The 26,945-nt window shown below is 39.4% G+C and overlaps 3 protein-coding genes and 1 long non-coding RNA gene across 5 annotated transcripts; 3 read left to right on the top strand and 1 right to left on the bottom strand.

Moving 5' to 3' along the window:
• Window positions 1–1,037: 1,037 nt before the first annotated feature.
• On the bottom strand, window positions 1,038–6,255 carry LOC144071285 (uncharacterized). Of its 2 annotated transcripts, none has more exons than XR_013299593.1 (3): window positions 5,799–6,255; window positions 4,743–4,836; window positions 1,038–1,265 (listed from the first exon to the last, which is right to left on the bottom strand). It is a non-coding gene; the product is annotated as an uncharacterized LOC144071285 (long non-coding RNA). The 2 variants fall into 2 exon arrangements; XR_013299594.1 differs by lacking the exon at window positions 1,038–1,265 and adding an exon at window positions 3,300–3,613.
• On the top strand, window positions 1,657–5,502 carry LOC144071283 (troponin I, slow skeletal muscle-like). The gene is made up of 6 exons (XM_077596246.1): window positions 1,657–1,695; window positions 3,137–3,175; window positions 3,295–3,426; window positions 3,489–3,578; window positions 4,686–4,859; window positions 4,955–5,502. The coding sequence occupies exons 1-6, from the start codon at window positions 1,660–1,662 to the stop codon at window positions 5,039–5,041; spliced, it is 558 nt and encodes a 185-aa protein (XP_077452372.1). The 5' UTR covers window positions 1,657–1,659; the 3' UTR covers window positions 5,042–5,502.
• On the top strand, window positions 5,990–9,926 carry bpgm (2,3-bisphosphoglycerate mutase). The gene is made up of 3 exons (XM_077596245.1): window positions 5,990–6,112; window positions 7,004–7,620; window positions 9,058–9,926. Exons 1-3 carry the CDS (start codon window positions 6,009–6,011, stop codon window positions 9,231–9,233), a joined length of 897 nt encoding a protein of 298 aa, XP_077452371.1. The 5' UTR covers window positions 5,990–6,008; the 3' UTR covers window positions 9,234–9,926.
• Window positions 9,927–17,328: 7,402 nt separating this feature from the next.
• On the top strand, window positions 17,329–25,920 carry cald1b (caldesmon 1b). Its single transcript, XM_077596243.1, has 12 exons — window positions 17,329–17,610; window positions 18,430–19,110; window positions 19,196–19,239; window positions 19,386–19,638; window positions 20,143–20,268; window positions 20,970–21,013; window positions 21,105–21,177; window positions 21,433–21,552; window positions 21,668–21,802; window positions 22,522–22,596; window positions 22,678–22,712; window positions 25,175–25,920. Exons 1-11 carry the CDS (start codon window positions 17,470–17,472, stop codon window positions 22,708–22,710), a joined length of 1,725 nt encoding a protein of 574 aa, XP_077452369.1. The 5' UTR covers window positions 17,329–17,469; the 3' UTR covers window positions 22,711–22,712; window positions 25,175–25,920.
• The last annotated feature ends 1,025 nt before the right edge of the window (window positions 25,921–26,945 follow it).

The following is a 26,945-nucleotide window of genomic DNA, read 5'->3' as shown; positions in this document are numbered from 1 at the left end:
TTTTTAGTGGAATTAATAAATCCTCGCCTTTTATATCATAAGTGTTGAGAACCAAATAAACAACAATATTTTGATAACTCGATTTTCCTCACATTTGATACTATTTCATCTGTATATATATACATATACATACATATACACATATACACATATACACATATACACATATACACATATACACATATACACATATACACATATACACATATACACATATACACATATACACATATACACATATACACATATACACATATACACATATACACATATACACATATACACATATACACATATACACATATACACATATACACATATACACATATACACATATACACATATACACATATACACATATACACATATACACATATACACATATACACATATACACATATACACATATACACATATACACATATACACATATATACATATATACATATATACATATATACATATATACATATATACATATATACATATATACATATATACATATATACATATATACATATATACATATATACATATATACATATATACATATATACATATATACATATATACATATATACATATATACATATATACATATATACATATATACATATATACATATATACATATATATATATATATATATATATATATATATATATATATATATATATATATATATATATATATATATATATATATACATACTACATCAACACCAGTAAGACAAAGGAAATGTACAAAAGGGGCCAGAGACATTTAATGCTATACAATATTTTCTTTAAAATGAAACGTTTGATCAAAAACAGCCTTCAAAGTAGAATGTTAACATTTGTCTATTTTCCTTCCATTTTAATTCGTTTTATTTGTGTATAATTTACGGATTGTTATGCCACTGTTGGTACCAATAGCTACTTTAAGAATCATTGGGTATAAATCGCCACTAGGGGGGCAGCACCACTTTGCAAATAAAACACCTTCCTATTGACTTTGCAGAATCAAACAAATGGTAAGTAGTTTCATTTAATTCTATTTAGTCATTGGAGAATATATTGACACGTCATTTTAGATGGATAATCGTTTTGGCACGATTTCAAACTGGAGAGATGAATTCATTCCAAGCCCACTAGGCGGCGCTAGAACTCGTAGAAGACACAAGGAGGTCCACAAGAAGGCCTCACAGGTGGACATTTTCACACGGAATAAGAATAGAGCATGGTGGGGCAAGAATGGTGAGGACAGAGTGTCTATTTGGAGAAGCGCTGAAAAACAAGGGCCACACAATCTATAAAAGCAGCCCGTTTGTGCGCTCAGCATCTCTCAAAAGAAGACAGCCAACAGCCAACCAGCAGTTTGCTCACAGTTTGTGTAAGGTAAGAATAAAATGTGAGGAGAAATAAAAAAAAAAGTGTGAAATCAAGTTGCAAATAATTATTCCTGACAACGTATTGCTCTATCACATTTTTGGAATGCTTTACAATGAAATTGTTTTACTTTATTTGAAGATATTAGTATTAATATTATTATTTTTTCATCTCCTTACAGAAGAAGAAACAAGAAACCATGTCTGACGCGTGAGTAGCATTTAATTAGAATTGTAAAATGACTCCTGCTTGAAATGTAATTCTTCTTCTTATCATCATTTTCAAATGACCGATGGACCCGTCACCCTCTGCGTACACGCTCAGTTCGGTAAGTTTGAATTGTTTATTCTAATTTTTCAAAGTACAGTGGTACCTCGACCTACGATCAGCTCTACCTACGACATGCTCGAGGTACGATGAAAATTTCAATCGAATAATTGGCCCTAGATACGAGAAAAATTTCCAGATGCAACCAAGCTAGTTGGCCATGACATGAGAGGCTGTTTATCATTGTAGCGCACTGTCTTTTTTGCCGCATCTCTTTCGTGTATAACTGATATCTATGAGCACTGAACGATTTATTCAGACGAGTTTTGACCAGGAAACGCACAACGCGCATGCGCGGACAAAAACAGGGCTTTCTGAGTAATGAAGTATACTTGTGCACACAACACCGCCCAATTTTAGATATATTAAACACATTTTATTACTATAAAACCACTAGTTATGTGTCACTTTGTTAATAGATGGCGAATTAGAAGAGATAAAACATTTTTCCAATCCAATATCCTGTTTTTGGTGTTTTTTTTCAGAGGGTTGGAACGAATTAACGTTTTGACCAGGAAACGCACAACGCGCATGCGCGGGCAAAAACAGGGCTTTCTGGGTAATGAAGTATACTCGTGCACACAACACCGATAGCCAATGGCACCCTTTCTCAGAATAAAACGTCATTACCCACAATCAATACGTGGGTAGGCTGTTATTCCTTCCTTAGCCTGTTAGCTCCCGTTAATGGAGCGATCGCACATTCAAGACTACTTCTTGTTGGCAAGTGGTCGTGCGTTATCCTATTGTGAGGACATTTGTGTGAATCGTTTTGGGAATATTTTGAAGGGCATAGTACAACAGCAAACAGTCCATCGATAGCGAATGTGGGGGTGGAGGCGTGGCAAACGGCTAACCCGCCCAGAACGAAGGTTAAAAAAAAATGAAAACAAAATTAGAATTCAGTTTTGTGTAAGGTTACATTAAACGTATGTTGAAGTGTGTCTGTATATATTAATCCAAGTTCATTTAAATGTGTTTGTTCCGTTACGAGTGCGTTGTCGTGGAAATTCGAAGCCCAAAACTCCAACCCGCCCCCCTCTGTGCATCTCTCTCTCCCGTCGGCGAAATCCGCCCAATTTTAGTTCTATTAAACACATTTTATTACTATTAAACCACTAGTTATGTGTTACTTTGTTAATAGATGGATTAATTAATGATAGATTAGAAGAAATAAAAAAAAAAATTCCAATCCAATATCCTGTTTTTGGTGTTTTTTTCAGATTGTTGGAACGAATTAATTTATTTTCAATTCATTTCAATGGGAAACGTTCACTCGAGTTACGAAAAGCTCGACATACCATCTCAGTCCCGGAACGAATTAAGATCGAATGTCGAGGTACCACTCACTGTATAGCATCTAAAAAAAAAAAGTGAAATGGAATCACGTCTTTATTCGATGCTATTTTTTAACTCCAAGTATCATTCCATTTCTTTTCTAGAAACCAAAAATATCTGCATCGCGCAGACTATTTTTGAAGGTACGCCACCTTGTCGGCCTTCGGCGGCGACGGACGTCCAATTCAATCCGAACTGGGAAGAGCTCAGGTCGAATGAATTGGACGTCTGGTAGCCAATGAGCGAACACTTTTACCGCCAGACCAAAATGATGAAGAAAGCCATGGTGATGTTGGAGAACGACAAGCAAGTACGACAAGAGGAACGCGAGAGAACCCTGAGCGAGAGAGTTCCAGAGCTCCAGCTGTCCGGCTTGTCCACGCAGGACCTGCAAGTATGTCGTAAAATGCTAACGTCTGCCTTTAGCATACGCCGTACACGGGTGGATGTCGACAGACTCTTTGCAAAGAGCTACACCAGAAGATCGACGCGGTGGATGAGGATCGTTACGACATTGCCTCAAAAGTGGGGAAAAATGACGTGGAGGTAGGTCGTTTATCATTTCCGATCCGATCGCTGGTCTGTTAATAGAATAATAGGAATAGAAAAAGATTCCATTTTTTATTAATTACAATTAAGTTCATTACAAATCTAACTTTTGGTGAGGTAAAATCTGTAACCTCAATGTTTGTTTTTTGCGTAATATTAGGAGATTTAAGTCATATTTGGAGCAAAGTCATAAAATTATGCGATTAAAACATGACATGACTTATTTTTGCATCACTCGAAGCAGAAGTCCACAGACATCAATTTTTGCTGACCTTAGGACAGTGTGAAAAAACGCGATTTTGGAATCATTTTAATAATAATAATAAATCATAGTAATAGTAATAATAATAGTAATAGTAGTAGTATTAGTAGTAATAGTAGTAGTAATAGTAATAATACGTGGGCCGGACCAGTTTAGATATAATATTTAGATATTTTTTTTTATAAATGGATAAAAAGAACTGGATTAAAGCCCTGAATATTCAGTTTTTTATAGATCTAAAACGTTAATTTTAGCTTTTTTTTTAAATATATTTTTAGATTTGACAAAATGATTTTTGAACTAAAAACACAGAAAAAATGGATTATTGATTTAAAAGGGGAAAAAAAAAAACAGGAAATTTAGATATAATTTTTAGATTTTTTTATTTTTATAAATTGATTAAAATAACTGGATTAAAAGCCCTGAATATTCCATTTTTTATAGATATAAAACAATGTTTATTTTAGCTTTTTTATATATTTTTAGATTTTACAAAATTATTTTTGAACTAAAAACAGAAAAAAATGATTAAAAAATGACAATTATTGATTTAAAAGCGGGAAAATCAGGAAATTTAATATACATCTATACTCTTCATTTGAATTTGATCCTAAAACAGAAAGTCGGCACTCATGATTTACTTTCCCGGGCCACACAAAATGATGCGGCGGGCCAGATTTGGCCCCCGGGCCGCCACTTTGACACATGTGGCCTAACCCTAGCTATGATTGGTTGTCCTCTCTCTCCTCGTGGCCTGCGATTGGCTGGCCGTCCGTAGTTAGCTGGGATAGGCTGTGCACTAAGGTAAGCAAACTTATTTTTTTTTTTGGTGTGTACCAAAGTTGCGCGACCTGTCCCAGAAGATTTTCGAGTTGAAGGGCAAAATGAAGAGACCAAACCTGAAGAGGGTGAGGGTGTCCGCGGACGCCATGTTGGGAGCGCTCTTGGGTGCCAAGGTCAAAGAATCCGTGGACTTCAAAGCCAATCTCAAGACTGTCAAGAAAGAAGAAGAGAAAGTGAGCATTTGTTTTGGCTTTTACTCACATACCCGTTCGAAAAAAAGAAAAAAAATAATGCAATTATTGACCGCAAACAAAATCTCTACCCACAGAAAGAAGAAGTGACCGACTGGCGTAAGAATGTGGACGCCATGTCGGGGATGGAGGGCAGAATGAAGCTGTTTAATGCGGGCCAGTGAATGAAAATAGCAAAACTATCATCCGATTTCAGTAGAAATATTGTAAAAAAAATAATAATAATTAAGGAAAATATCATTTTATTATCCTGTCAACAATAGCAGTGAGCACAAACTATCATGTGTAGCACAATATCTTAGTCCTGATGATGTGGTCGTAAAAATATAAACATTTATGTGTACATGTGTTTTAATTTGTTGCCTGCCAAATGTTGCCAGTGAAAATAGTAGTTTTAAAGAGACCTTTGTAAATTAGCTTTTTTTTTGTATAGTGACAGGGGGCGGACTGGGAATTCGCAATTCGAAACCGACCGTCTGTTTCTGGTGCGCCCCTAAATAGATTGCGCCCTGGGCAGTCGCCCACATTGCCTGTAGCAAAAGCCGGATGTCAGAACTGTGACGTGCTAGCATACCACTAAAACGCCGTTTTGCTGTCAAATAAACAAACCCAAAACATCAATTCAGACCACAAGTATCAAAATGTTTTGTAATAATTGAAGAGAGAAAATACTAAACTACGGACTCCCGAACCTGAAATCCGCAATGTTCCATTTTACTCCGTCGAGGAACCACTGTATATGTATACCCCGGGGTGTTTTAACTTATCTAAAGTCCCCCTATGCAGCCCTGACATGGCTTATGTCCGATTATTATCATTATTATAAAGTACACATTATACGAAAAATCTACTTTCACTTACTTTCCACCACAAATAAAGAATTCATGGTATCAATCAACGTTTCAACCTAATTAACCTCACCTGTAAACATAAAACTCGCAAACCAGGAAGCAAAAAGACCCGTGTTTTGCGTAGCATTAGCTCCTAGCCGTGTTTTTTTTAAACCCCTCTGGATTGGCGCCATGTCTCAGCCCCTCCCCTGCTCCCCCAATCATAAAGCAGTCGCTCTTCCTCCAAATATGGTCATGACGCTAGCTGTACTGGGCCTTCCCGTGATCCGATTGGCCCGGCATGCTGTCAATCAACCGCCCCTCACACAGACGCGTTCATGGCCGGGCTAAATATTGTCAACATCGTCGCCGCTACATCCCAAACGGATTTAAAAGACACGTAGGGTAAGACGACTTGGGCATGAAATGATTTTGATTTTATATCATTCCTTCTGCCCGGTAATTGAGCTGCTTTCACGTTGGGGAACCTTAATCTCGGTGGTGCTAGCAGCCGCGTTCGCGTACATTAAGTAAAGCCTAATGTTACAACTACGTAAACAGAAATGATGGAATATAATCGACTAACTTGCAGAATGCACGTACAAACACGATTACGAGTTAGATTGCTTCATGACTTATTATAGTAAAGCTAAAAATAGTAATGTACAATAATATGGGGATGACTTTCTATAGCTCGGGTTGCAAAATGTCAGCATTTTTTTTTTATACCAAAAGCATCTCCAAATCTACTCCATAGAACAGAAATGCATTTGGATTTTTCAGATTTGTTTTCATAAATTAGCAGCGTTGCTGTTATTCTAATTAATACATTGTAGTGTTGTCAACTTGAAATCTGATTGGTTAAATCAACAGTCTTATCGACGCTTGTTTAAAGCAGCAGAGCCCGCAGAACTGGTTGTGAAGGCCTTGAGGCAGATTTCTGACCCTGGCAACAAATAATGGCTGAAATGTGATTGGTTAAATGCTTCAATATGAAAACACACACATCTGGAAGCAGTGCAACCAGGGGGAAAGGAAGCCAACAGACAATTTGGAATTATTTCATAATTATTGATGGACAAAATATAATATATGATTCAGATATTTCTTAGGCCAGCAGAGTAGGCCTTGAAGGCCCTGACGGCCCGCCACTGCTACAGCCACCACTACAACTACTACAGCCACCACTACTATGTTTACTACTACTATACAAATCTTCTGTTGGTTGTTTTTTTATTTACTACTAATCTTCTGTTGGTTGGCTTTTAATATACTACTGCTCTTGTGTTACTTCAGGTTGGCCTCGCAGCAGATTTCCATGTACAAACTTTTTCTGCTGAGGCACGGGGAGGGGGCGTGGAACCGGGAGAACCGTTTCTGCAGCTGGGTGGACCAGAAGCTGAGCCAAGATGGCGTACAGGAGGCCCGCGATTGCGGCCGGCTCCTCAAGGACGGCGGCTACCAGTTGGACGTGGTCTTCACCTCCATCCTGAGCCGCTCCATCCAGACGGCCTGGCTGGTCCTGGAAGCCCTGGGCCAGGAGTGGGTCCCCGTGGTCAAGTCGTGGCGCCTCAACGAGCGCCACTACGGCGCCCTGATCGGCCTTAACCGGGCGGAGATGGCGGCACTCCACGGCGAGGAGAAGGTCAGGCTGTGGCGGAGGAGCTACGACGTCACGCCGCCCGCCATCGACGAGTCGCACCCGTACTTCGGCGAGATCTACGCCGATCGCAGGTACGACGCGTGCGACGTGGACAAGGAGGAGCTTCCTCGGGCGGAAAGCCTGAAGGAGGTGATGGCCAGACTGCTGCCCTATTGGGAGAGTGCCGTGGCGCCCGAGATACGCCGGGGCAGGACGGTGCTGGTCGCGGCTCACGGGAACAGCTGCCGGGCTCTGCTCAAGCACCTGGAAGGTACGCCACGCTTCACATTTACTACTACTTTATTTTCTCGATTTCTTCTGTCACGTACTGTTCTGTGTCATCTCCAAATGGCTACTACTTTAAACGCAAGGATAAAATAAAAAATAGAAAAAATTGGCAGCACATTGTAGTACGTACTTGTACAGTGGTACCTCGTCATACGACCGCTCGTCATACAAAATGCTCGTCTTACGGGGGAAATTTCGATCGAATAATTCGCCCGTTATGCGGTCAAAATTTCGTGATGCGACCAAGCCAGGTCTTTTTTGCATATCTTTCGTGTATAACAATATTTACGAGCACGGAACGATTAATTCAGACGAGTTTCTCCTCGGACCAGGAAACGCACAACGCGCATGCAAAAAGAAGGCTTTCTGGGTAATGAAGTATACTCGTGCACAAAACACCCATAGGCAATGGCAACCTTTCTCAGAATAAAACTTCATTACCCACAATCACTACGTGGGAAGCTGAGCTATGTCATTTCCTGTTATTCTTTCTAAGGAAAGAAGCTTCCGCGATCGTTCTTTAAAAACTATTTCTCGTTGGCAAATGGTCGTGCGTTATCCTATTGTGAGGACATTTGTGTGCATCATTTTGGGAATATTTTGAAGGGAATACAACAGCAAACAGTCCATCGATAGCGAACGTGAGGGTGGGCGGAGGCGTGGCAAACCGCTAACCCGGAAAACGAAGGTAACAAAAGACAAAACTAGAATTCAGTTTTGTGTAAAGTTACATTAAACGTATGTTTGAGTGTGTCTGTATATATTCATCCAAGTTAATTTACATTTGTTTGTTCGTTTACGAGTGCGTTGTCATGGAAAAAAAACGAACCCCGCCCCCTCTGCGCGTCTCTGTCTCCCGTCGGCGAAATCCGCCCAATTTAAGTTAGATTAAACACATTTTATTACTATTAAACCACTAGTTATGTGTTACTTTGTTAATAGATGGCGAATTAGAAGAAATAAAACATTTTTTCCAATCCAATGTATCCTGTTTTTGGTGTTTTTTCAGAGGGCTGGAACGAATTCATTTGTTTTCCATTCATTTCAATGGAAAACGTCCGCTCGAGTGACGAGAATCTCGTCATACGAGCTCAGTTCCGGAACGGATTAAGCTCGTATCTCGAGGTACCACTGTACTCAAGTTATCTGAAAAAATCTATTGTGTTGATGGAGACCTATTTAGCCTGTTGTTTTCCATTGAAAAGTACCACCGAGCCGCAGCTTTCCCGTCAAGTGTGGCGCCAAAAATGGAAGCTTGAACCCGCTGAAAAAGGCCACCAAGTTTAGGTTACGTTCAACATCCACGTTGACCTTTTAAGAATACCGCCCAACCATTCGCTAATGTGTCCGTCATCGGTTTATGAACTTCCTCGCCGGCGCCTCAAATTTCAAACGAGGGTCATTTCTCCCATTTCAACAGGAATTTCGGACGACGACATCGCCAAGGTGACTCTGCCGACGGGGGTCCCGGTGCTGCTGGAACTGGACGAGCGACTGAAGCCCGTCAAAGCGCGCCAGCTCCTGGGAGACCAGCTGAAGATTCAGGCGGCCATTAAGAAAGTGGAAGAGCAGGGAAAAGCCAAAGGGTCCACTTGATTGGCTCTTAAAGGTCGGAATCCAAAATAAAAAAGACTGCTCCCGATGAGACTAGATCAAGTCTTAATGTGAAAGGCGCGCTCGCCTGACCGGTCGCCCACTGTGGGAAAAAAAGTCCCTCGATAAATGTGACCTGATGGTTTGTTTACTAAATAATGCACTCGCCCTAGCTAAAAAAAAAAAGTGCTGCTAAGAGGAAACGTGTTATGTTATGCTACTGCTCAATGGCCGTCATATGCAGACGGCATCTTTGGTGAAAAGACATCACACACTTTTTTTTTTTTAATAAATACGTGCCCCCAGCTCAAAAATGTTTTTGCGTGAAGACGTCATCGAATATTTGTCGACAACCCGTTGCTCGTCAATCATTTTTTTCATGAAATAGCGGTTGAGAGTCTTTTTCGGCAATGCCGAAAGTGGTCCGTGTTTACATTGTTACTGTTTTGGAAGCACTTAAACCTTTTTAATAGATGAGTGGTCAAAAAAAAATCATATTTTGTAATGTTATTGATTGAGAGGCAAATTTAAAAGTCAAAATACATGAAAATGGATGCATTTTTTTTTAAAGTCATTTCACTGCTTTTAAAGGAGACACAAAAATTCTGAATGAACATAACATTGTTATGCTGTTGCCAATCACTGTTTGCAGAAAATCTAAAGAAAAATGTAAGATTAAAGATTTTTTTTTTTAAATGTAGTTTTTTTTATTTAAAATTTCCAGAATGCAATTTGATTCATGATCATTATTAGTATTTTAATTTAGATTTTCCAACCCTTACGTTATATGTTACGTTATGTGTTACGTTGTGTTACGTTGTGTGTTACGTTATTTGTTACGTTACATTACGTTACGTTATATTATAGGTTATTTTTTATTGTAAATGAGTACAAAAAAAATCTTAATTTAAGAAAACCTATGTGATTTTTATTTCATCATTATTATTATTTTAAATATATTATATTAAACGGGGGGCATATTAAGGGGGGGCATATTAAAGGGGGGCATATTGAAGGAGGGGGCATATTAAAGGGGGGCATATTAAAAGAGGGGTATATTAAAGGTGGGGGCATATTAAAGGGGGGGTATTAAAGGTGGGGGAAATTAAAGGGGGGCATTTTAAAGGGGGTCATATTAAAGGGGGGGACATTAAAGGGGGGCGCATATTAAAGGGGAGCGCATATTGAAGGGGGGCATATTAAAGGGGGGCATTATATTATATGATATATTATGTTACGTTATGTTACGTTATGTCACGTTACGTTATGTTACATTACGTTATGTTACGTTATTTATGTTACATTACGTTATGTGTTACGTTACATTATGTTATATTACGTTATATTATATTATTGGTTATTTTTTATTGTAAATGAGTACAAAAAAACTTAATTCAAGAAAACCTATGTGATATTTATTTCATTATTATTATTTTTTAATATACCCCCATTTCATATACGCCCCATTTAATATACCCCTCCATTTAAAAATCACAATTGTCCTCATTGAGCGGATTTTGCGTATTCTTCCTGGGGTTGCGTGGGTTTTCTCCGGGTGCTCCGGTTTCCTCCCACATCCCAAAAACATCCATGCTAGGCTAGCTGGTTGAAGACTGTAAATTGCCTTACCTTAGCTATAAATGGTTGTCCTTTGTCTCCTCGTGGCCTGCGATTGGCTGGCCGCCGGATTCAGGATGCCCGTTGTTGACTGGCTCCAGCACCCCCGGGGACCCTTGTGAGGATAAGCGGTTCAGAAAATGAATGAATATAGTTTTCAACCCTCTAGACCAGGGGTCGGGAACCTTTTTGACATAGAGAGCCATAAACAATTCCTATTTTCAAATTTTATTCCTTGAGAAACATACTCAAGGCCAGATTTGGCCCCCGGGCCGCCACTTTGACACATGTGCTCTAGACTTTTTTTTCTTTTTTTAATGGAATGTCGTTGTTGACGAAATGACAAACTTGACCCAAACGGACGCATCGACTAAACGAAAGCAAGGCGAGTGGGCGTTCAGATCGGGGTGGGGCTGAAGCTTCCGTTCCCCGTCGAGACCTTAAAAACGTCCGCGGGCTCCGTCGGTCCTGTTTTCCAGTTGGAAAGCGCTGACCGTGGTTTGTTTGCCCTTCGGGTAAGTCCCCATCTGGCCTCCGTCAGGATGCTTTGATGATTTTTTTACAAGTTTACGGACTGGAAAGTTGGCTGCTGCTATCTCTCGGGGCTTCTATTTCAACGTCTACTACTCTTTTATGCTCGAAATTGAATGGGCAATGTGTCTTTTTGATTGACTTCTGTTGTCATTTCGAATGTATCCATATAAGCAAGGGGAGTAGCCCAGAAGTCTTGAAAAGAAATACTCGGTTAAAAGATGTACAAATCTTTGTTTAAATGTTGGACATGTCAATTAGATCCTTAGATCAAGGGTGTCAGACTCGGGTTTGTTCGTGGGCCGCAATAACGTCAACTCCATTTCATGTGGGCCGGAGCATTTTTGAAATCATATTTAGATTTTTTTTTTATAAATGGATTAAAAGAACTGGATTAAAAGCCCTGAATATTCAGTCTTTTATAGATCTAAAACAATGTTTATTTCAGCTTTTTTTATATATATTTTTAGATTTTACAAAATGATTTTTGAACTAAAAACAGAAAAAATTGATTAAAAAATGACAATTATTGATTTAAAAGGGGGAAAATCTGGAAATTTAATATACATCTATACTCTTCGTTTTAATTTGGATTTTTTTGTATTTTTATAAATGAATTAAAAGAACTGGATTAAAAGCCTTGAATATTCAGTTTTTATAGATCTAAAACAATGTTTATGTTAGCTTTTTTTATATATATTTTTAGATTTTACAAAATGATTTTTGAACTAAAAACAGAAAAAATGGATTAAAAAATGACAATTATTGATTTAAAAGGGGAAAAATCGGGAAATTTAATATACATCTATACTCTTCATTTTAATTTGAAATTTTATTTTATTTGTGTAAATTGATTAAAATAACTGGATTAAAAGCCCTGAATATTCAGTTTTTATAGATCTAAAACAATGTTTATTTGAGCTTTAAAAAATTTTTTTTTTAGATTTTACAAAATGTTTTTTGAACTAAAGACACAGAAAAAATGGATTAAAAAATGACAATGATTGATGTCAAAGGGGGAAAATCTGGAAATGTAATATACATCTATACTCTTCATTTGAATTTGATCCTAAAACAGAAAGTCGGCACTCATGATTGACTTTCCCGGGCCGCACAAAATGATGCAACGGGCCAGATTTGGCCCCCGGGCCGCCACTTTGACACCTGTGCTCCAATACGTAGTGTTAACGCCGACATTTAGCAAGAGTATAAGAAATGAGGAGCCGTTGATATTTGTCGTCTCCGGGGGAAGCCGTTGGAAAGGTCCATTCGGAGCCATCTCGATGGAAAGATCTTATTTTGGGAAAGTCGATTTGCGCTGCCGCGCCACAGTAAACGTTGCTGGCCGTTTAAATGCGGGACCGTTTCCTTAAAAGGCGAGGCCGATGGCGACACTGGGCCAGGCCAGCCTCGAACAGGAAGATATATTGCAATTGCAGCTTTCAATAGTGCTGCTTCATGTATTTATTTATGTTCTTTAAAAAATATATATACACAAAGTACCTATTTAAATGATGTCATCCAGTAGAAAGAAATTAACAACAATATTGAGATTAGATGACAAGGAATTTTTAAATGTGGAATTTTTAAGTTTCCGATGGCCAAAAGTGATGACTTGTCAGTTACAATTTTAAGGATATTTTTGGAAAATATATAAAAAAAATAACCACTTTTGGGAAGCTGAATTATTATTCACGCAGATCAAACGGTTAAATATATGAAGCGAGGAAGCCAAGCTGAGAGCGGACAGGATGAAATAAAATAAAAGTAAACTAACTATAATAATCATAATGATTACATCATAAAGCACATGTGTCAAAGTGGCGGCCCGGGGGCCAAATCTGACCCACCGCATCATTTTGTGTGGCCCGGGAAAGTCAATCATGAGTGCCGACTTTCTGTTTTAGGATCAAATTAAAATGAAGAGTATAGATGTATATTAAATGTCCTGATTTTCCCCCTTTTAAATCAATATTTTTAATCCATTTTTTCTGTGTTTTTAGTTCAAAAATCATTATGTAAAATCTAAAAATATATTAAAAAAGAGCTAAAATAAACATTATTTTAGTTCTATAAAAACGGAATATTCAAGGCTTTTAATCCAGTTCTTTTAATCCATTTATATTAAAAAAAAATCCAAATTAAAATGGAGTATAGATGTATATTAAATTTCCTGATTTTCCCCCTTTTAAATCAATCATTGTCATTTTTTAATCAATTTTTTCTGTGTTTTTAGTTCAAAAATCATTATGTAAAATCTAAAAATATATTTTAAAAGAGCTAAAATAATCATTGTTTTAGTTCTATAAAAACGGAATATTGAAGGCTTTTAATCCAGTTCTTTTAATCCATTTATTTAAAAAAAATTCTAAATATTACATCTAAAATCGTGAAATCCAGTTGACGTTAACACGGCCCGCGAACCAACCCGAGTCCGACACCCCTGTCGTAAAGCATTGCACACTGAAATAAAGGTTTATAATCAAAGCGATATTAAAGAAGAATTCAAATGTATTCAACTTTAAAGCTTAAAAACAACAGCGTAGTCAGGCAGTCATTATTTAGCGTACCACTAGAGGGAGACCATGCAACGATAGCATTACGATACATTGCTACGTAAAAAAAAAAATCAATGCATTTGACAAATAAACAGAATATTCCATTTAATCCCCTGTTTGCAGGGCACTTGTTTTCCTAACCAAGCATTTTAACATTTTAACTCCGGCGACAGTGTGTGTCAAGCCGAGTAAACTGTTTGGAATTTGTTTTATGGCGAGGAGTGGCCCTTCCCGGCCGGCCGGCCCCCCCAAAGTGACCATGTTTGGTCATGTCGAGGAAGCGGCCGTTACTTTTGGATGAATTGTAAACGCTTCTCGTTGCCTTATTTGTCGCCGATGTTTAGATTGAGAGCATTGAGAATGGCTCGACGAGAAATTCATTCATTCATTTTCTGATCTGCTTTATCCTCACGAGGGGCGCGGGGGGGGGGGGGGGTGCTGGAGCCCATACCAGCTGACTTTGGGCACCAGATGGGGGAGACACCCTGAATGTATGTATGTTAAATGTCTTGATTTCCCCCCTTTTTAATCAATAATTGTCATTTTTTTAATCCATTTTTCTGTGTTTTTAGTTCAAAAAGCATTTTGTAAAATCTAAAAATATATTTAAAAAAAGCTAAAATAAACATTGTTTTAGATCTATAAAAAAAACAGAATATTCAGGGCTTTTAATCCAGTTCTTTTAATCCATTTATTTAAAAAAAATCTAAATATTATATCTAAAATGGTCCGGCCCACGTAAAACCGAGTTGACACCCTGAATGGGTGACCAATGGCAGTGCACGAGGAGATAAACAACCAATCATAGCTAGGGGCAATTTAGCGTGTCCAATCCATTTTTTTGGACATGTGGGAGGAAAACGGGAGTACCCGGAGAAAACCCACGCAGAAGAACCAACCTGGGATCGAACCCAGGACCCCAGAAATGCGAGGCCGACATGCTAACGACTCAAGAGCCGAGACGCCCTTTTTGCTGTAAATGTGCTAAAATGAATGGCGCGCTAATTACAGACATTTAGCCCATTTTAAGTGCTAATGCAGGGGTAGGGAACCTATGGCTCGGGAGCCACATATGGCTCTTTTGATGGGTGCATAATGGCTCTCCGCTAACCTGTGAGGTAAACTATGGAAATTGCTGGTGAGAAAGCGCAGGAATAGGATCTTTACGTTGGTATTATAGCGTTGACACTACCTACAGCGCCTTATAATCATAATATTTTTTTCATTACGCTCTTCTGCATGGATATTCTCATTGATACTCATCGATTAGCAACAACGGAACAATGTTGTCCAAAGAATTCAGAGACTTTTTGTACTTTAAAAGTGGTGAAGTGACTAAAAAAAGGCACACATGTTCATGTATGTCGACTTTTAAATTCGGAGCATGGCTCTCAAAGATTAACATTTAAAAAGATATGAATTGTTTATGGCTCTCTCCATCAAAAAGGTTCCCGACCCCGGTGCTAAATGGCTAGTAATGAAGTTTGCGGCTCGTAGACGTGGAGATGAAACCCAATGGACGACGGCTTGGCCTCCGACAAGCGTTTACAATCCGTCCAAAAAAAAACAAGGCTAACCCAAAAGTACTCCCAACATCGTAGACTCGGAAACATTAAGTAGAGCAAGTGATGGCGTGAACGTTAGCGTAAAAAGTGAGTCGAAGGGAATGAGGAGGAGGAGGAGGAGGAAGAGGAGGAGGAGGCAGAAGGAGCAGCGTTGCCTTTTGTGGTAGTTCCAGTGGCTGCGAGAAGAAGGAGCAGGAATTCCTGCAGCTACTTCAGGCAGGCAGCCGGATGGATACAATCCAGGCTTGGTGGCCTTGACAAATGGCAAAAAAAAAGAAGAAGAAGAAGAAGAAGAAAAAAAACAGTGGGCAAGCCAATCGCTTGCCATTCTGAGAAAAAATGTCTTCATTCTTTCCGCTATTTTCCATAAAGCCATTCCTTATTGGAAAACACATGACATGACATACATTTCTAATTTGGATTTTTTTGTTTTGTTTAACACAGGGGTAAGGGAACCTATGGCTCGGGAGCCACATGTGGCTCTTTTGATGGGTGCATCTGGCTCTTTGCCAACCTGTGAGCTAAAATATGGAAATCGCTGGTGACCGAACTGAGATAATACATCTAGAACTGCTTTAATCTTCATTTTTTTGTAGTAGACTCTTCTGGAATGCATCCTCTCATTGATTAGCAAAAGCATAAGAATCTGTTAAAAAATATTCCTTTTTTTCCCACTTTAAAAGTGGTGAAATTACAAAAAAAAATGAAAAGGCACTTGTTTACCTGTATGTATTTTGACTTTTAAATTGGTAGTATGGCTCACAAGGAATAACATTGGAAAATAGGAATTGTTTGTGGCTCTCTTGGTCAAAAAGGTTCCCCCGACCCCTGGTTTAACAGAATGAATGCCATGGGGAAAGATGATTTAAAAGTAAATAACATTTTGGCCCGATTGCCGACAAAATGCTCCTCTTTGTGTTCTCTAGCCAGAAAGCAAATCTTGGGGCCATCATGGATGACGACTTTGAGCACCGCATGGAGCTGAGGAGACAGCGGAGGGAGCAGATGCGATTGGACGCCGAAAAGTATGCCTTTTTAGACTCCTCCCTCTTCCAGGTTTTGGCCAATCATGCATTTTGTCTGGATTTAAACCAGTCATTCATTCATTTTTTTAAGAACTTATCATCACAAGGGTCACGGGGGTGCTGGAGCCTGTCCCAGCTGACTTTTAGACACCACCCTGAAGGACACCCCCAATTGGTGAACGGCCAATCGCAGGGCACGAGGAGATAAAGGACAACCAATCATAGCTAGAGTTAAGGCAATTTCGAATGTTCAACCAGCTAGCCTAGCATGTTTTTGGGATGTGGTGAGGAAAGTAGAGTACCCGGAGAAAAGCCACACAAAAACTCAAAAAAGTGAGGACCCCCCCTGGGATCGAACCCTGGACCCCAGGTCCTGGGTTGAAATCCAGGTTGGTCCCGGTACTCCGTTTTCCCCCCACATCCCCAAAAACATGCATGCTAGGCTAATTGTATGCTAAATTTCCCCTAGCTATGATTGGTTATCCATCTCCTTGTGCCCTGCGATGGGTTGGCCACGCATTCGGGGTGTCCACCAACTTTGGCCCATAGTCAGCTAGGATAGGCTCCAGCACCCCCCCAGGAGATAAAACGGTTCAGACCAAGAAATGCACGTTTTGCCAGAATGGGTTACGCCAACGACGACGATGACGAGGCGGCTCGGGAGCAGAGGAGGCGCGCCAGGGAGGAAAGGAAGAAGACGCGAGAATCCCATGAGGTGGCCAACGGGGACGCCAACGGGGACGCCAACGACGGGTACGTGGGAAAGACAAAAAGCAAGCGTCGTGTGGTCAACACATAGCAGACTACGATACTTGTCGTCCGTCGCAGGGCGCCAGAAAGAGAGGCTTCCGTTTCCTTCTCCGTGGAGGCGGCGGCGGCGGCGGATGACGACCAGGCGTTGGAGGAACGCCTGGCCAAGAGGGAGGAGCGAAGGCAGAGGAGGATGCAGGAGGCCGTGGAGAGGCAGAAGGAACTGGACCCCAGCTTCGCCGCCAACGCCGACGGCGACGGGATGGACGAGTGGGCGGGGAAAGCGCCGGACGGCGACGGAGAGGGGCGGGGCCACAGAGCCGTTGGAGAAGAGGTGATTATTGATGCCGGAAGGAAGGAAGGAAGGAAGGAGAAAAAACTGCAAACAGGGGTTTGTTTTTCTTCAAGGTGACTCGTATGAAGATGAAAATCAAATTTCAGAAAAAAAAAACGGACTAACTAACTAACTTATATTAGAAAAAAAACGACCACGAAGCCAATCACTACTGTATTTTCCGGACTATAATTCTCACCCTTCTCACTAATACTCAAGTTATCTGAAAATCTATTGTGTTGACGGAGACCTATTTAGCCTCTTGTTTTCCATTTTACTATTGAGATTTAAGCATTTCGTGTTTCGTGGTTAAAGTAAAAAATGGCCCTCCCAAAAATGTAATTTACCGTATTTACTCGAGTATAAGCCACCTCGCGCATAAGCCACGCACTTAAAACTGCCTTAAAATCGTTGAATTTGACCATTTCTCGCGTATAAGCCGCCCCCTGATTCACAATTTTCACCCCCATATTCATGGTTTCACATAATAGGGAGTACAAATGTCTTATTTTGAAGGGAACATCTTTTTAAAAAAATCATCGCACGTGGTATTTCTGAGATCTTGTATGAAAGAAAAGCACATAATTAGGGTCAATTTCATAAAGAATTAATTCATCCAGTAATGGTTGTTTTCCTACTGCAAAACAGAAAATAACCAACAAATAGTAAATGTGACTTTGCCGACATCTACTGGTGAAAAAGAGTATAGCAATCCTTGTGCCCTTGATTCAGCCATCATTTTTTAAAATTATAAATACGGCTAATATGCGAGAAAATACGGTATATGTATATTTTCTCTAATTGTGTATTCTCTGGCAGGATAAGGCTGACGCCATGGAAGAGGGAGAAGCGACTCCTGGTGTCACTGAGGAAGAGAGAGAGGAGCAAATGATAAGGGAAGAAGAAGAAGAGGAGGAAGAGGAGGGAGAGGAGAAGGAGGAGGAGGAGGAGGTGCGAAGGCGGGAAGAATTGGAAGAAGAGCGGAGGGGACAAGAGGAGGTGGAGAGAAGAGAAGAGGAGGAGAGACAGGAAAGGGAAATGGAGGAGAGGAGGCGAAAGGAAGAGGAAGAGGAGAAGAGGAGGAGGCGAGAGGAGGAGCAAAGAGAAATGGAGGAGAGGAGGAGAGAAGAGGAAGAAAGAGAAATGGAGGGGAGGAGGAGAAAAGAAGAGGAGGAAAGAGAAATAGAGGAGGAGAGGAAGAAAAGGGAAGAGGAGGAGCAGGAGGAGCGCAAGGAGAAACGCAGAAAAGATGAGGAAGAGGCAAAAAAGAGAAAACGGGAGCAGGAGATGGAGGAGATGAAACGGAGAGAGGAGCAAGAAAGACAGGAAATGGAGAAGAAGAAGAAACAGAGAGAGGAGAGAGAAAAACGGGAGCTGGAGGAGAAAAAGAGGAAAGAGGAGCAAGAAAAGGAGAAGAAGGAGCAGGAAGAGGAGAAGAAGAAGAAAGAAGCGGAAGAAAAACGGAAAAAGGAAGCTGAGGAGAAGAAGAACAAATATGAGGTCAACTACATTTTTTTCTTCTTATGGAATTACATCTTTTAAAATATTTTTGTAACTATATTTGGATTTTTTTTTGTGCCCAAAGACGGGAGCAAGCACGCAGAACGGAGCGCTCAAGAAGCTAGCCAGGTAACAGCTAGGAGCTAGCTAGCGCTATCGTCAACATATTTGGGATTTTCACTTTTTTTAAATGTATTTTTTTTTAACTTTTGCCAGTTCAAAACAAAACGCTATATTTCCATTTGTTTAAGTCTGCTTGTGGACTTTGCGTTCAGGGAGGACGCTCCTCCCGGCGACGCCGGCGGCGGCGGCGAGGAGCGCCAGGAGGCCGAGCGCAAGCTAGAGGAGCTCCGGCGCCGGCGCCACGACGCCGAGAGCGAGGAGGCGCAGGAGATGAAGCGCAAGCAGCACCGCGCCGAGGCCGAGCTGGAGGAGCTCAAGAGGAAGAGGGAGGAGAGGAAGAAGATCCTCGGACAGGAGGAGGAGCGCCGGACGCGAGAGCTGGAGGACAAGAAGAACCGAGAACAGGTGAGCCACGAAGGTACACGGTCGATTGGTCGCCGGTCTTTTGGTCCCCGATCTTTTGGTTCCCGGTCTTTTGGTCGCCCGGAAGGTAAGTGATCATTACCATTTAAATGGTTGCTGAAATTCCCTAAATACAAACTGCAAACGACTATTTAGTCCTACTTAATGCCCTAGTCATTATTAGGTTAAAGAAAAGCTCCAAATTTCCCGGACTTTGATTGTTTTTTGTTGGAGAACTAGCTAAGAACCTGACTGAACTGACGTCGCTTCTTAAAGGGACAGCAACGCATGTACATACAAACTCTTATACGTCGGCTCAGTGAAACTGCTCATGGCCATTGTTGCCTTTTATTCATGCGTAGACCGTCTTGTGTTACCTTGTTTTGTCGCCGGTCCTTTGGTCGCCCGTTGTTTGGGTCCGGGCGACCAAAAGACCGCGACCAAAAGTCCGGCGACCAAAAGACCAGCGACCAAACAACCGCACACGGTGACTGACGCCTCCCGCAGGAGGAGAGGAAGCGCATGAGGGAGGAGATCGAGAAGAGGAGAGCCCAGGCGGCCGAGAAGAAGAAGCAGGAGGAGGAGCCTCCAGAGCCCTCCTTCGCTATCATGGCGCCCAAAGGCTCAGCCAAGGTCGCCCAGCTTTGATGTTTCTTTATCTCGTCTCATTTTCTCAACCGCTATATCCTCATGGCGGGGGTGCTGGAGCCTATCCCAGCTGTATAATATTTAGATTTTTTTTAAATAAATGGATTAAAAGAACTGGATTAAAAGCCCTGAATATTCCGTTTTTTATAGATCTAAAACAATGTTTATTTTAGCTTTTTTAAATATATTTTTAGATTTTACAAAATGCTTTTTGAACTAAAAACACAGTAAAATGGATTAAAAAATGACAATTATTGATTAAAAAGGGGGGAAATCAAGACATTTAATATACATCTATACTCTTGCATATTAAAGTGGAAAACAGAAAATATTTTCATATATTTTTAGATTTTTTTTAGATATAATATTTAGATTTTTTTTTATAAATAAATTCAAAGAACTGGATTAAAAGCCCTGAATATTCAGTTTTTTTATAGATTTAAAACAATGTTTATTTTAGCTTTTTTATATATATTTTTAGATTTTACAAAATGATTTTTGAACTAAAAACACAGAAAAATATGATTAAAACAATTCAGGTTGTCCTCCGCCTCGTGCAACTGGGCTAGGCTCCAGCACCCCCCGCGAGGATAAAGCGGTTCAGAAAATGAATGAATGAATGAATAAAAGCCAGAAATGAATCTAGAAGCACTCATTTTGTTGTTGTTGTTGTTGTTGTTGGACAGATTGGAGCCAAAGCGGAATTCCTGAGCAAATCAACTCAAAAAAGGTGACAATTTCATTTGGGATTTTGACTCCGCCCATAAAAATGTTTATAATAAGTGATTATTTTGTTGTTGTTATTGACATTTGGGGTCCAGCGCCAGAGCAACGCAGGCGCCCGTCGTCTCCAAGATCGGCAGCCGATTGGAGCAGTACGCTTCTGCCGTTCAGGTGACAAAAATGACTTCCACTTTTGATGTCATAATTCATAATTCTAGCAAATTGACACTTTTTTTTTTCCGATTGATTGAAGTCAGGTTTTGATCAAATTGACCATATGTGATAAAAATAACAACTAGAAATATTTCGCGTGTGCATGACGTTGACTTTAATTGTCAAAAATTGTGTTATCATCAAGTATACTTTCTACATTTCAAATTCAATTCAATTGAAAATATAAGAAATAGCACGTCTTTGTTCCCACAGGGGAACAAAGAGGTGAAATCCCCCAAGACGACGGTTCTGGCCGACATCCCATCAGGGGGCACGCGATCCATCAAGAGCATTTGGGAGAACGCCAAGCTCTCGGACAATCCCGCCAATAAGGTGCCAAGTTTTATTGCATTTTGTGATGCTTTGATTTCCTACAATTGGAGCGGCCATTTTTTTTAACCTTCTATCGGCAGTAATAACATGTTGCCTTTTCTTTCGACTCCTCCAGGACGCCGTGGTGTTCCACAAAAGAAACTCTGCGAGTCGGACGGAAAAGCCCACCACCCGTGTGGAGAAGACCCCGCCCGCCGCCTCCGAAGCGGCACCGGCGTTAGCGCCGGAGTCCGGGCAACCACGCGCCAATGTAAATATCCTCTCTCGCCGTCATATATACGGGACATGGCAAGTGCCCAAACTATTTTTGTATCTCTTAAAAAAAAAAAGAAAGAATAAGGCAACCCATCTTAAATCCTCCCATGAAGCCGAGTATTTTGAATGAATACATTTGAATGAGACGACTTTTGCCCAAAATTGGCAGTGATAGTCAATCTTCCCAATTGAAAATGATGTCTAGAGCTGTCAATGGCAGTGAATGAGTTAAGGCAGGGGTAGGGAACCTATGGCTCGGGAGCCACATGTGGCTCTTTTGATGGTTGCATATGGCTCTGAGCTAAAATATGGAAAGCGGTGGTGAGAGAGCCGAATCCCGAATGCACCAATGGGAACGTCACTTTCACTATTCATTGATTAGCAACAGCGTAACAATGTTGTCAAAAGAATTCAAAGACTTTTTGTACTTTAAAAGTGGTAAAATGACTAAAAAAATGGGCACATTTTCATGTATTTTGACTTTTAAATTGTGAGTATGGCTCTCAGGGGATAATATTTGAAAATAGTAATTGTTTATGGCTCTCTCTTTCAAAAAAGTTGATCAAAAGATATAGTATATGGCGCACCCGATTATAAGGCCTACTTGCTGTCATTTTTTGAGAAACTTGAAGTTTTGATGGCGCGCCTTATAGTGCAGAAATACGGTACTTTGAAAATTCTTTTCAATAAATATTTTTCTGGGGTTTGTTACAGGATACGAATAAGCAAAGCGACGTGGGTAACAAACGCAACATGTGGGAGACAAAGAAGAGCTCAACACCAGCCAAGGTCCAAAATTCATTATACATTAATGAACAAAAGTATATATATTTTTTTACCTAATTTACGGTCCCTGTCATGCTGTTACAGGTCTTGGTTGGGGTCAGAGGCAAGTTTGTCTAAAAGTAAGTTTTTATAATCACACTTATAATCCACAGAAAAAGTGTACTATTTATGTATTTTGAAATCAAAGTGAATGGTTTTATCAATTGAAATAATTGAATCAAATCATATGTCAAATGGCAGTCAATATTGCAATTGTAGTGAATGCTAGCATTTTACAGTCTTCCCTCGTTTATCGCGACTTCACTTATCGCAAATTCATTTTTTCGTGATTTTTTTCTGCTATTGATAATTTAAAAAATATATATTCTTTTTTTTAAGTTGATGAAAATGTGAAAATCATTCTTGCTATTAGGACTCAGCACTAAAGAAAAATAAAGTTATAATAGGGATGCCCCTACTTTGCGATTTTGCCAGTATGGCGGCCATGTTAGCTATAGATCACAGGTGTCAAAGTGCCGGCCCGGGGGCCAAATCTGGCCCACCGCATTATTTTGTGCGGCCCAAGAAAGTAAATCATGAGTGCCGACTTTCTGTTTTAGGATCAAATTAAAATGAAGAGTATAGATGTATATTACATCCTGATTTTCCCCCTTTTAAATCAATAATTGTAATTTTTTAAACCATTTTTTCTCTGTTCTTAGTTCAAAAATCCTTTTGTAAAATCTAAAAAAAAATATATATAAAAAAAGCTAAAACATTGTTTTAGATCTGTAAAAAATTGAATATTCAGGGCTTTTAATCCAGTTCTTTTAATCCATTTATTAAAATCTAAAATCTAAATATTAGATCTAAAATGGTCCAGCCTACATAAAATTGAGTTGACCTTAACACGGCCCACAAACCAACCCAAGTCTGACACCCTTGATTTAAAGTGCTAATGGCTAGCAACATTGCTACATTAAATTTCCTGATGTTCCCCCTTTTAAGTAAATAATTGTCATTTTTCAATCCATTTTTTCTGTGTTTTTAGTTCAAAAATCCTTTTGTAAAATCTAAAAATATATTTAAAAAAAGCTAAAATAAACATTGTTTTAGATCTATAAAAAACGGAATATTCAGGGCTTTTAATCCAGTTCTTTTAATCCATTTATTTAAAAAAAAATCTAAATATTATATCTAAAATGGTCCGGCCCACATAAAATCGAGTTGACGTTAATGCAGCCGGCGAACCAACCCGAGTCTGACACCCTTGCTCAACATTACCCGCAATATTCGAGTGATTCCAGTATGTCGTAACCCAACTAAATTTAAATACCGTGAACCTGCAACGAGCACGCGTATAACCTTTCACCTGAGAAGCACGTCTTGGGAGTGCGCGTCCTCTGAAAAGGCAGCCCACGCCTCTAAATTTAAAACAACCGGTCACCTTGACCTCATTTCCCGACAGTCGTACCGAGAAACAAGTCCACGTGACACGTTGTCACCCGTCGCAACCACCTGGGCCGTCGTTTACGCGTACCGTCCGTCGCTCGGTTTACTCGATGGTCACGAAGAAGGACGCTCGCTGGTTTCGCAACGGGCTACGACGCGCGGCTAACACGGTCAAATCCCCCCGAGGCTATTGGTTCATTCAATGGCGACGGATAGAACATTTTGCTCAAAAGTTGCATTTGGACGCCAGAGTCGTGTTCAAACGGTGTTCTCGTTTGGAAATAGAAGGCGGAGGGAGGACCGAAGGAAAGGGCAGATGACAACGTGACACCTTTTTCACACAATGCGACTGTCGGCATGAAAGAAAACAGATGGCGACTCCAGCGTGACCCCCTTCTTTTTAATAAAACTTTTTACAATCACTTATTTTTGTGTGCACTTGGTGCTGACGCTTTAAATCTCACTCGACTTGTGTCATGACTATAACCAACGGCATTTGAGTCAAAAATTCGAAAATTACGAACATTTTTCGACTTAAACGCAATTTGCAGACATGTTCGTATGTACCGTTGTTCGTAAGTTGAATGTTCGTAAGTAGGGGAGCGTCTGTATATATATATATATGTATGTGTATGTATATATGTGTATGTATATATTTTGGCAACACGCTTATTTATTTATATATTTATTCATGTATTTATTTATTAACTTACTAACTAATTGCACAGCAATAGGAGCGCCACATCGAGCACCGAATCATATTTTATTCTAATTAGACCTTTAAATGTCATTATACTTGTATAATGACAATAAAAGCAATCCATTCGATTCAATTAAATGTATGCATGCATACTCCGATTGATTAGCAACAGTGTGACAATGTTGTTAGAAGAATTCCTAGTTTTTCTACTTTAAAAGAGGTGAAATGAATAAAAAAAAATTATGTATATATTTTTTAAATTGTCACTACGGCTCTCAAGAAATAACATTTGAAAATAGGATTTTTTAGGTCAAATAGCTTGCCGACTCTGGGTATAGATAGTATGGTTTTGAGCGGATTTGTGTTTGGCGCTGTGTTGTGCATTAGTATTGTTTGACAAAAAAGAGGAGGAGTCTAACCTTTGTTTGTCATTGTTTTGATTGTGTCTAGCATCCCACAAATATTTTCTGTGCCTGCCTGCCTTCCTTCCTTCCTTCCTTCAAGCATGACGCCGTGAAGAATTCCTTGACCAGAATGAGCTGTGCCTTAAGCCCTGAAGAATACAAAAAGTTAAATATATATATAAAAAAAAGCATTTGTCTTGCACGTATGATTAATCAACACAAATCTTGTTTGTCAGTGTATGGAAATGTTTCTTCTTTTTTGAGCTTTTTGTGATTTGCTGTCCAATACACTCCATTTAATCAAGTTTTATTATGCACACAAGAGGCCCAATTATAACAAAAAAAAATTCATTCTCATTCTGATTTCATAAATATGGTGATTGATGAATAACAAAAGAAAAAAGAAAAGAAAGGCTATATTTTTTCTTTCCGATTGGCTTAAGAGGTTGATTTTTTTCCCTCCTGTTTCTGATTAAAATAAATCATGATTGCTTTAGTATGAATGTAAAAAAAGGGGTAAAGTGGTGAAGAACATTGAAATTTCTTGACATTTTTACAAAAAAAATTATGCTCGAATGCGTATTTCTATTATTTGGGGATTGAAATTGATTAAATCAATCGTATATTTGTGGTTTGTGTTGCTAGGAAGAATCTAGAACCAAAATAACGGAAGACCAAACTTCAAATTTCATGTTTAACTGAATGTAAGCTAAAAATGGATGTAAAAATGTTTACACATTCCTGTTCAAATAAGGAGTTAAAAAATACACTAAGATTACACATTTAAAAACATTTTGTGTTTTCATTGCTACTTAAACAGAAGTGTGTCATCTTTTTATATGAACTATTTTTAATCTTGTGTTTACAGTAATGCTACTTTTTATCGATGGCGATAGAAAAGAAGGAAGAAATAAACGAGGATGGATATTGCGTACAGTTAAAAAGGATTTTGGGTGAGGAAAATATGCCTATATTCCTAAATAATATTTCAATTGTATGAGGTTATTATTGATATTTTTTATGTGTCGCAGCTGTAGCTGCAGTAGAGGTTTTATAGCCATAAAATAGTTTTTTGAGGGTTGGATTGATTCCGATAGCTGAAGGCGTCACTAGAAAATGCACGGACAGCCGCCTTTATTTAGGTGAAAATACCCGTGGACATGTGGACATCACCTGGTCTTCGAATTTTCTTGGATGAAGTTTCGTTTTGTTTTCAGCAATTAAAAAGAAAATGGAGGGTGTGGTCTCCTTTTCTTTTGGCGTGAGACGGCGGATGGGCCAAGGGTTAGTTCCCTCCCACTTGCTCTCCTTGGAGAAGAGCAGTCATTGGGTGCTCTCGGCGTCACGTGACCACCGGGGAAGGGCCCGAAGAGCGACGTGTATATTTAGGTTAATTATAATAAAAAAAAAACAATTAAAAAAAGAGGGGGTGCACACTTTGCTTGTTAAGATCAAGGAGGTGAAGTCAGCTACACGCTCGGTCTGCAGGTAAGGACTTTTTGGGGGAGAAATATATATATATATATATTTGAAATCTAGATTGAAATGGTTTTGTGATTAAAAAATAAGGTATTTTTTTCTGATTATTTTTGCATGACTATTAAATTCTGCAGATTTTTTATTTGACTATTAACTACATTTGGATGATGATTATTTTAGCATGACTATTACATTTGGATGATTTTTTATTTGTTGTATTCGTTGTTAGAAATACTGCAACTACACATGTTTAGAAATGAATGGAAATCTGATGAAAATGAATAGTAAGTAGTAAATGATTTTAGTTAGACGTTATAAGTATTCATTTGCTTTTAATA

The sequence above is a fragment of the Stigmatopora argus genome, chromosome 3 (assembly GCF_051989625.1).
Source record: "Stigmatopora argus isolate UIUO_Sarg chromosome 3, RoL_Sarg_1.0, whole genome shotgun sequence".
In the NCBI taxonomy this organism is placed as follows: domain Eukaryota; kingdom Metazoa; phylum Chordata; class Actinopteri; order Syngnathiformes; family Syngnathidae; genus Stigmatopora; species Stigmatopora argus.
The sequence above is the reverse complement of the archived record's forward strand: the minus strand, read 5'-3'. Positions and strand labels throughout refer to the sequence as shown.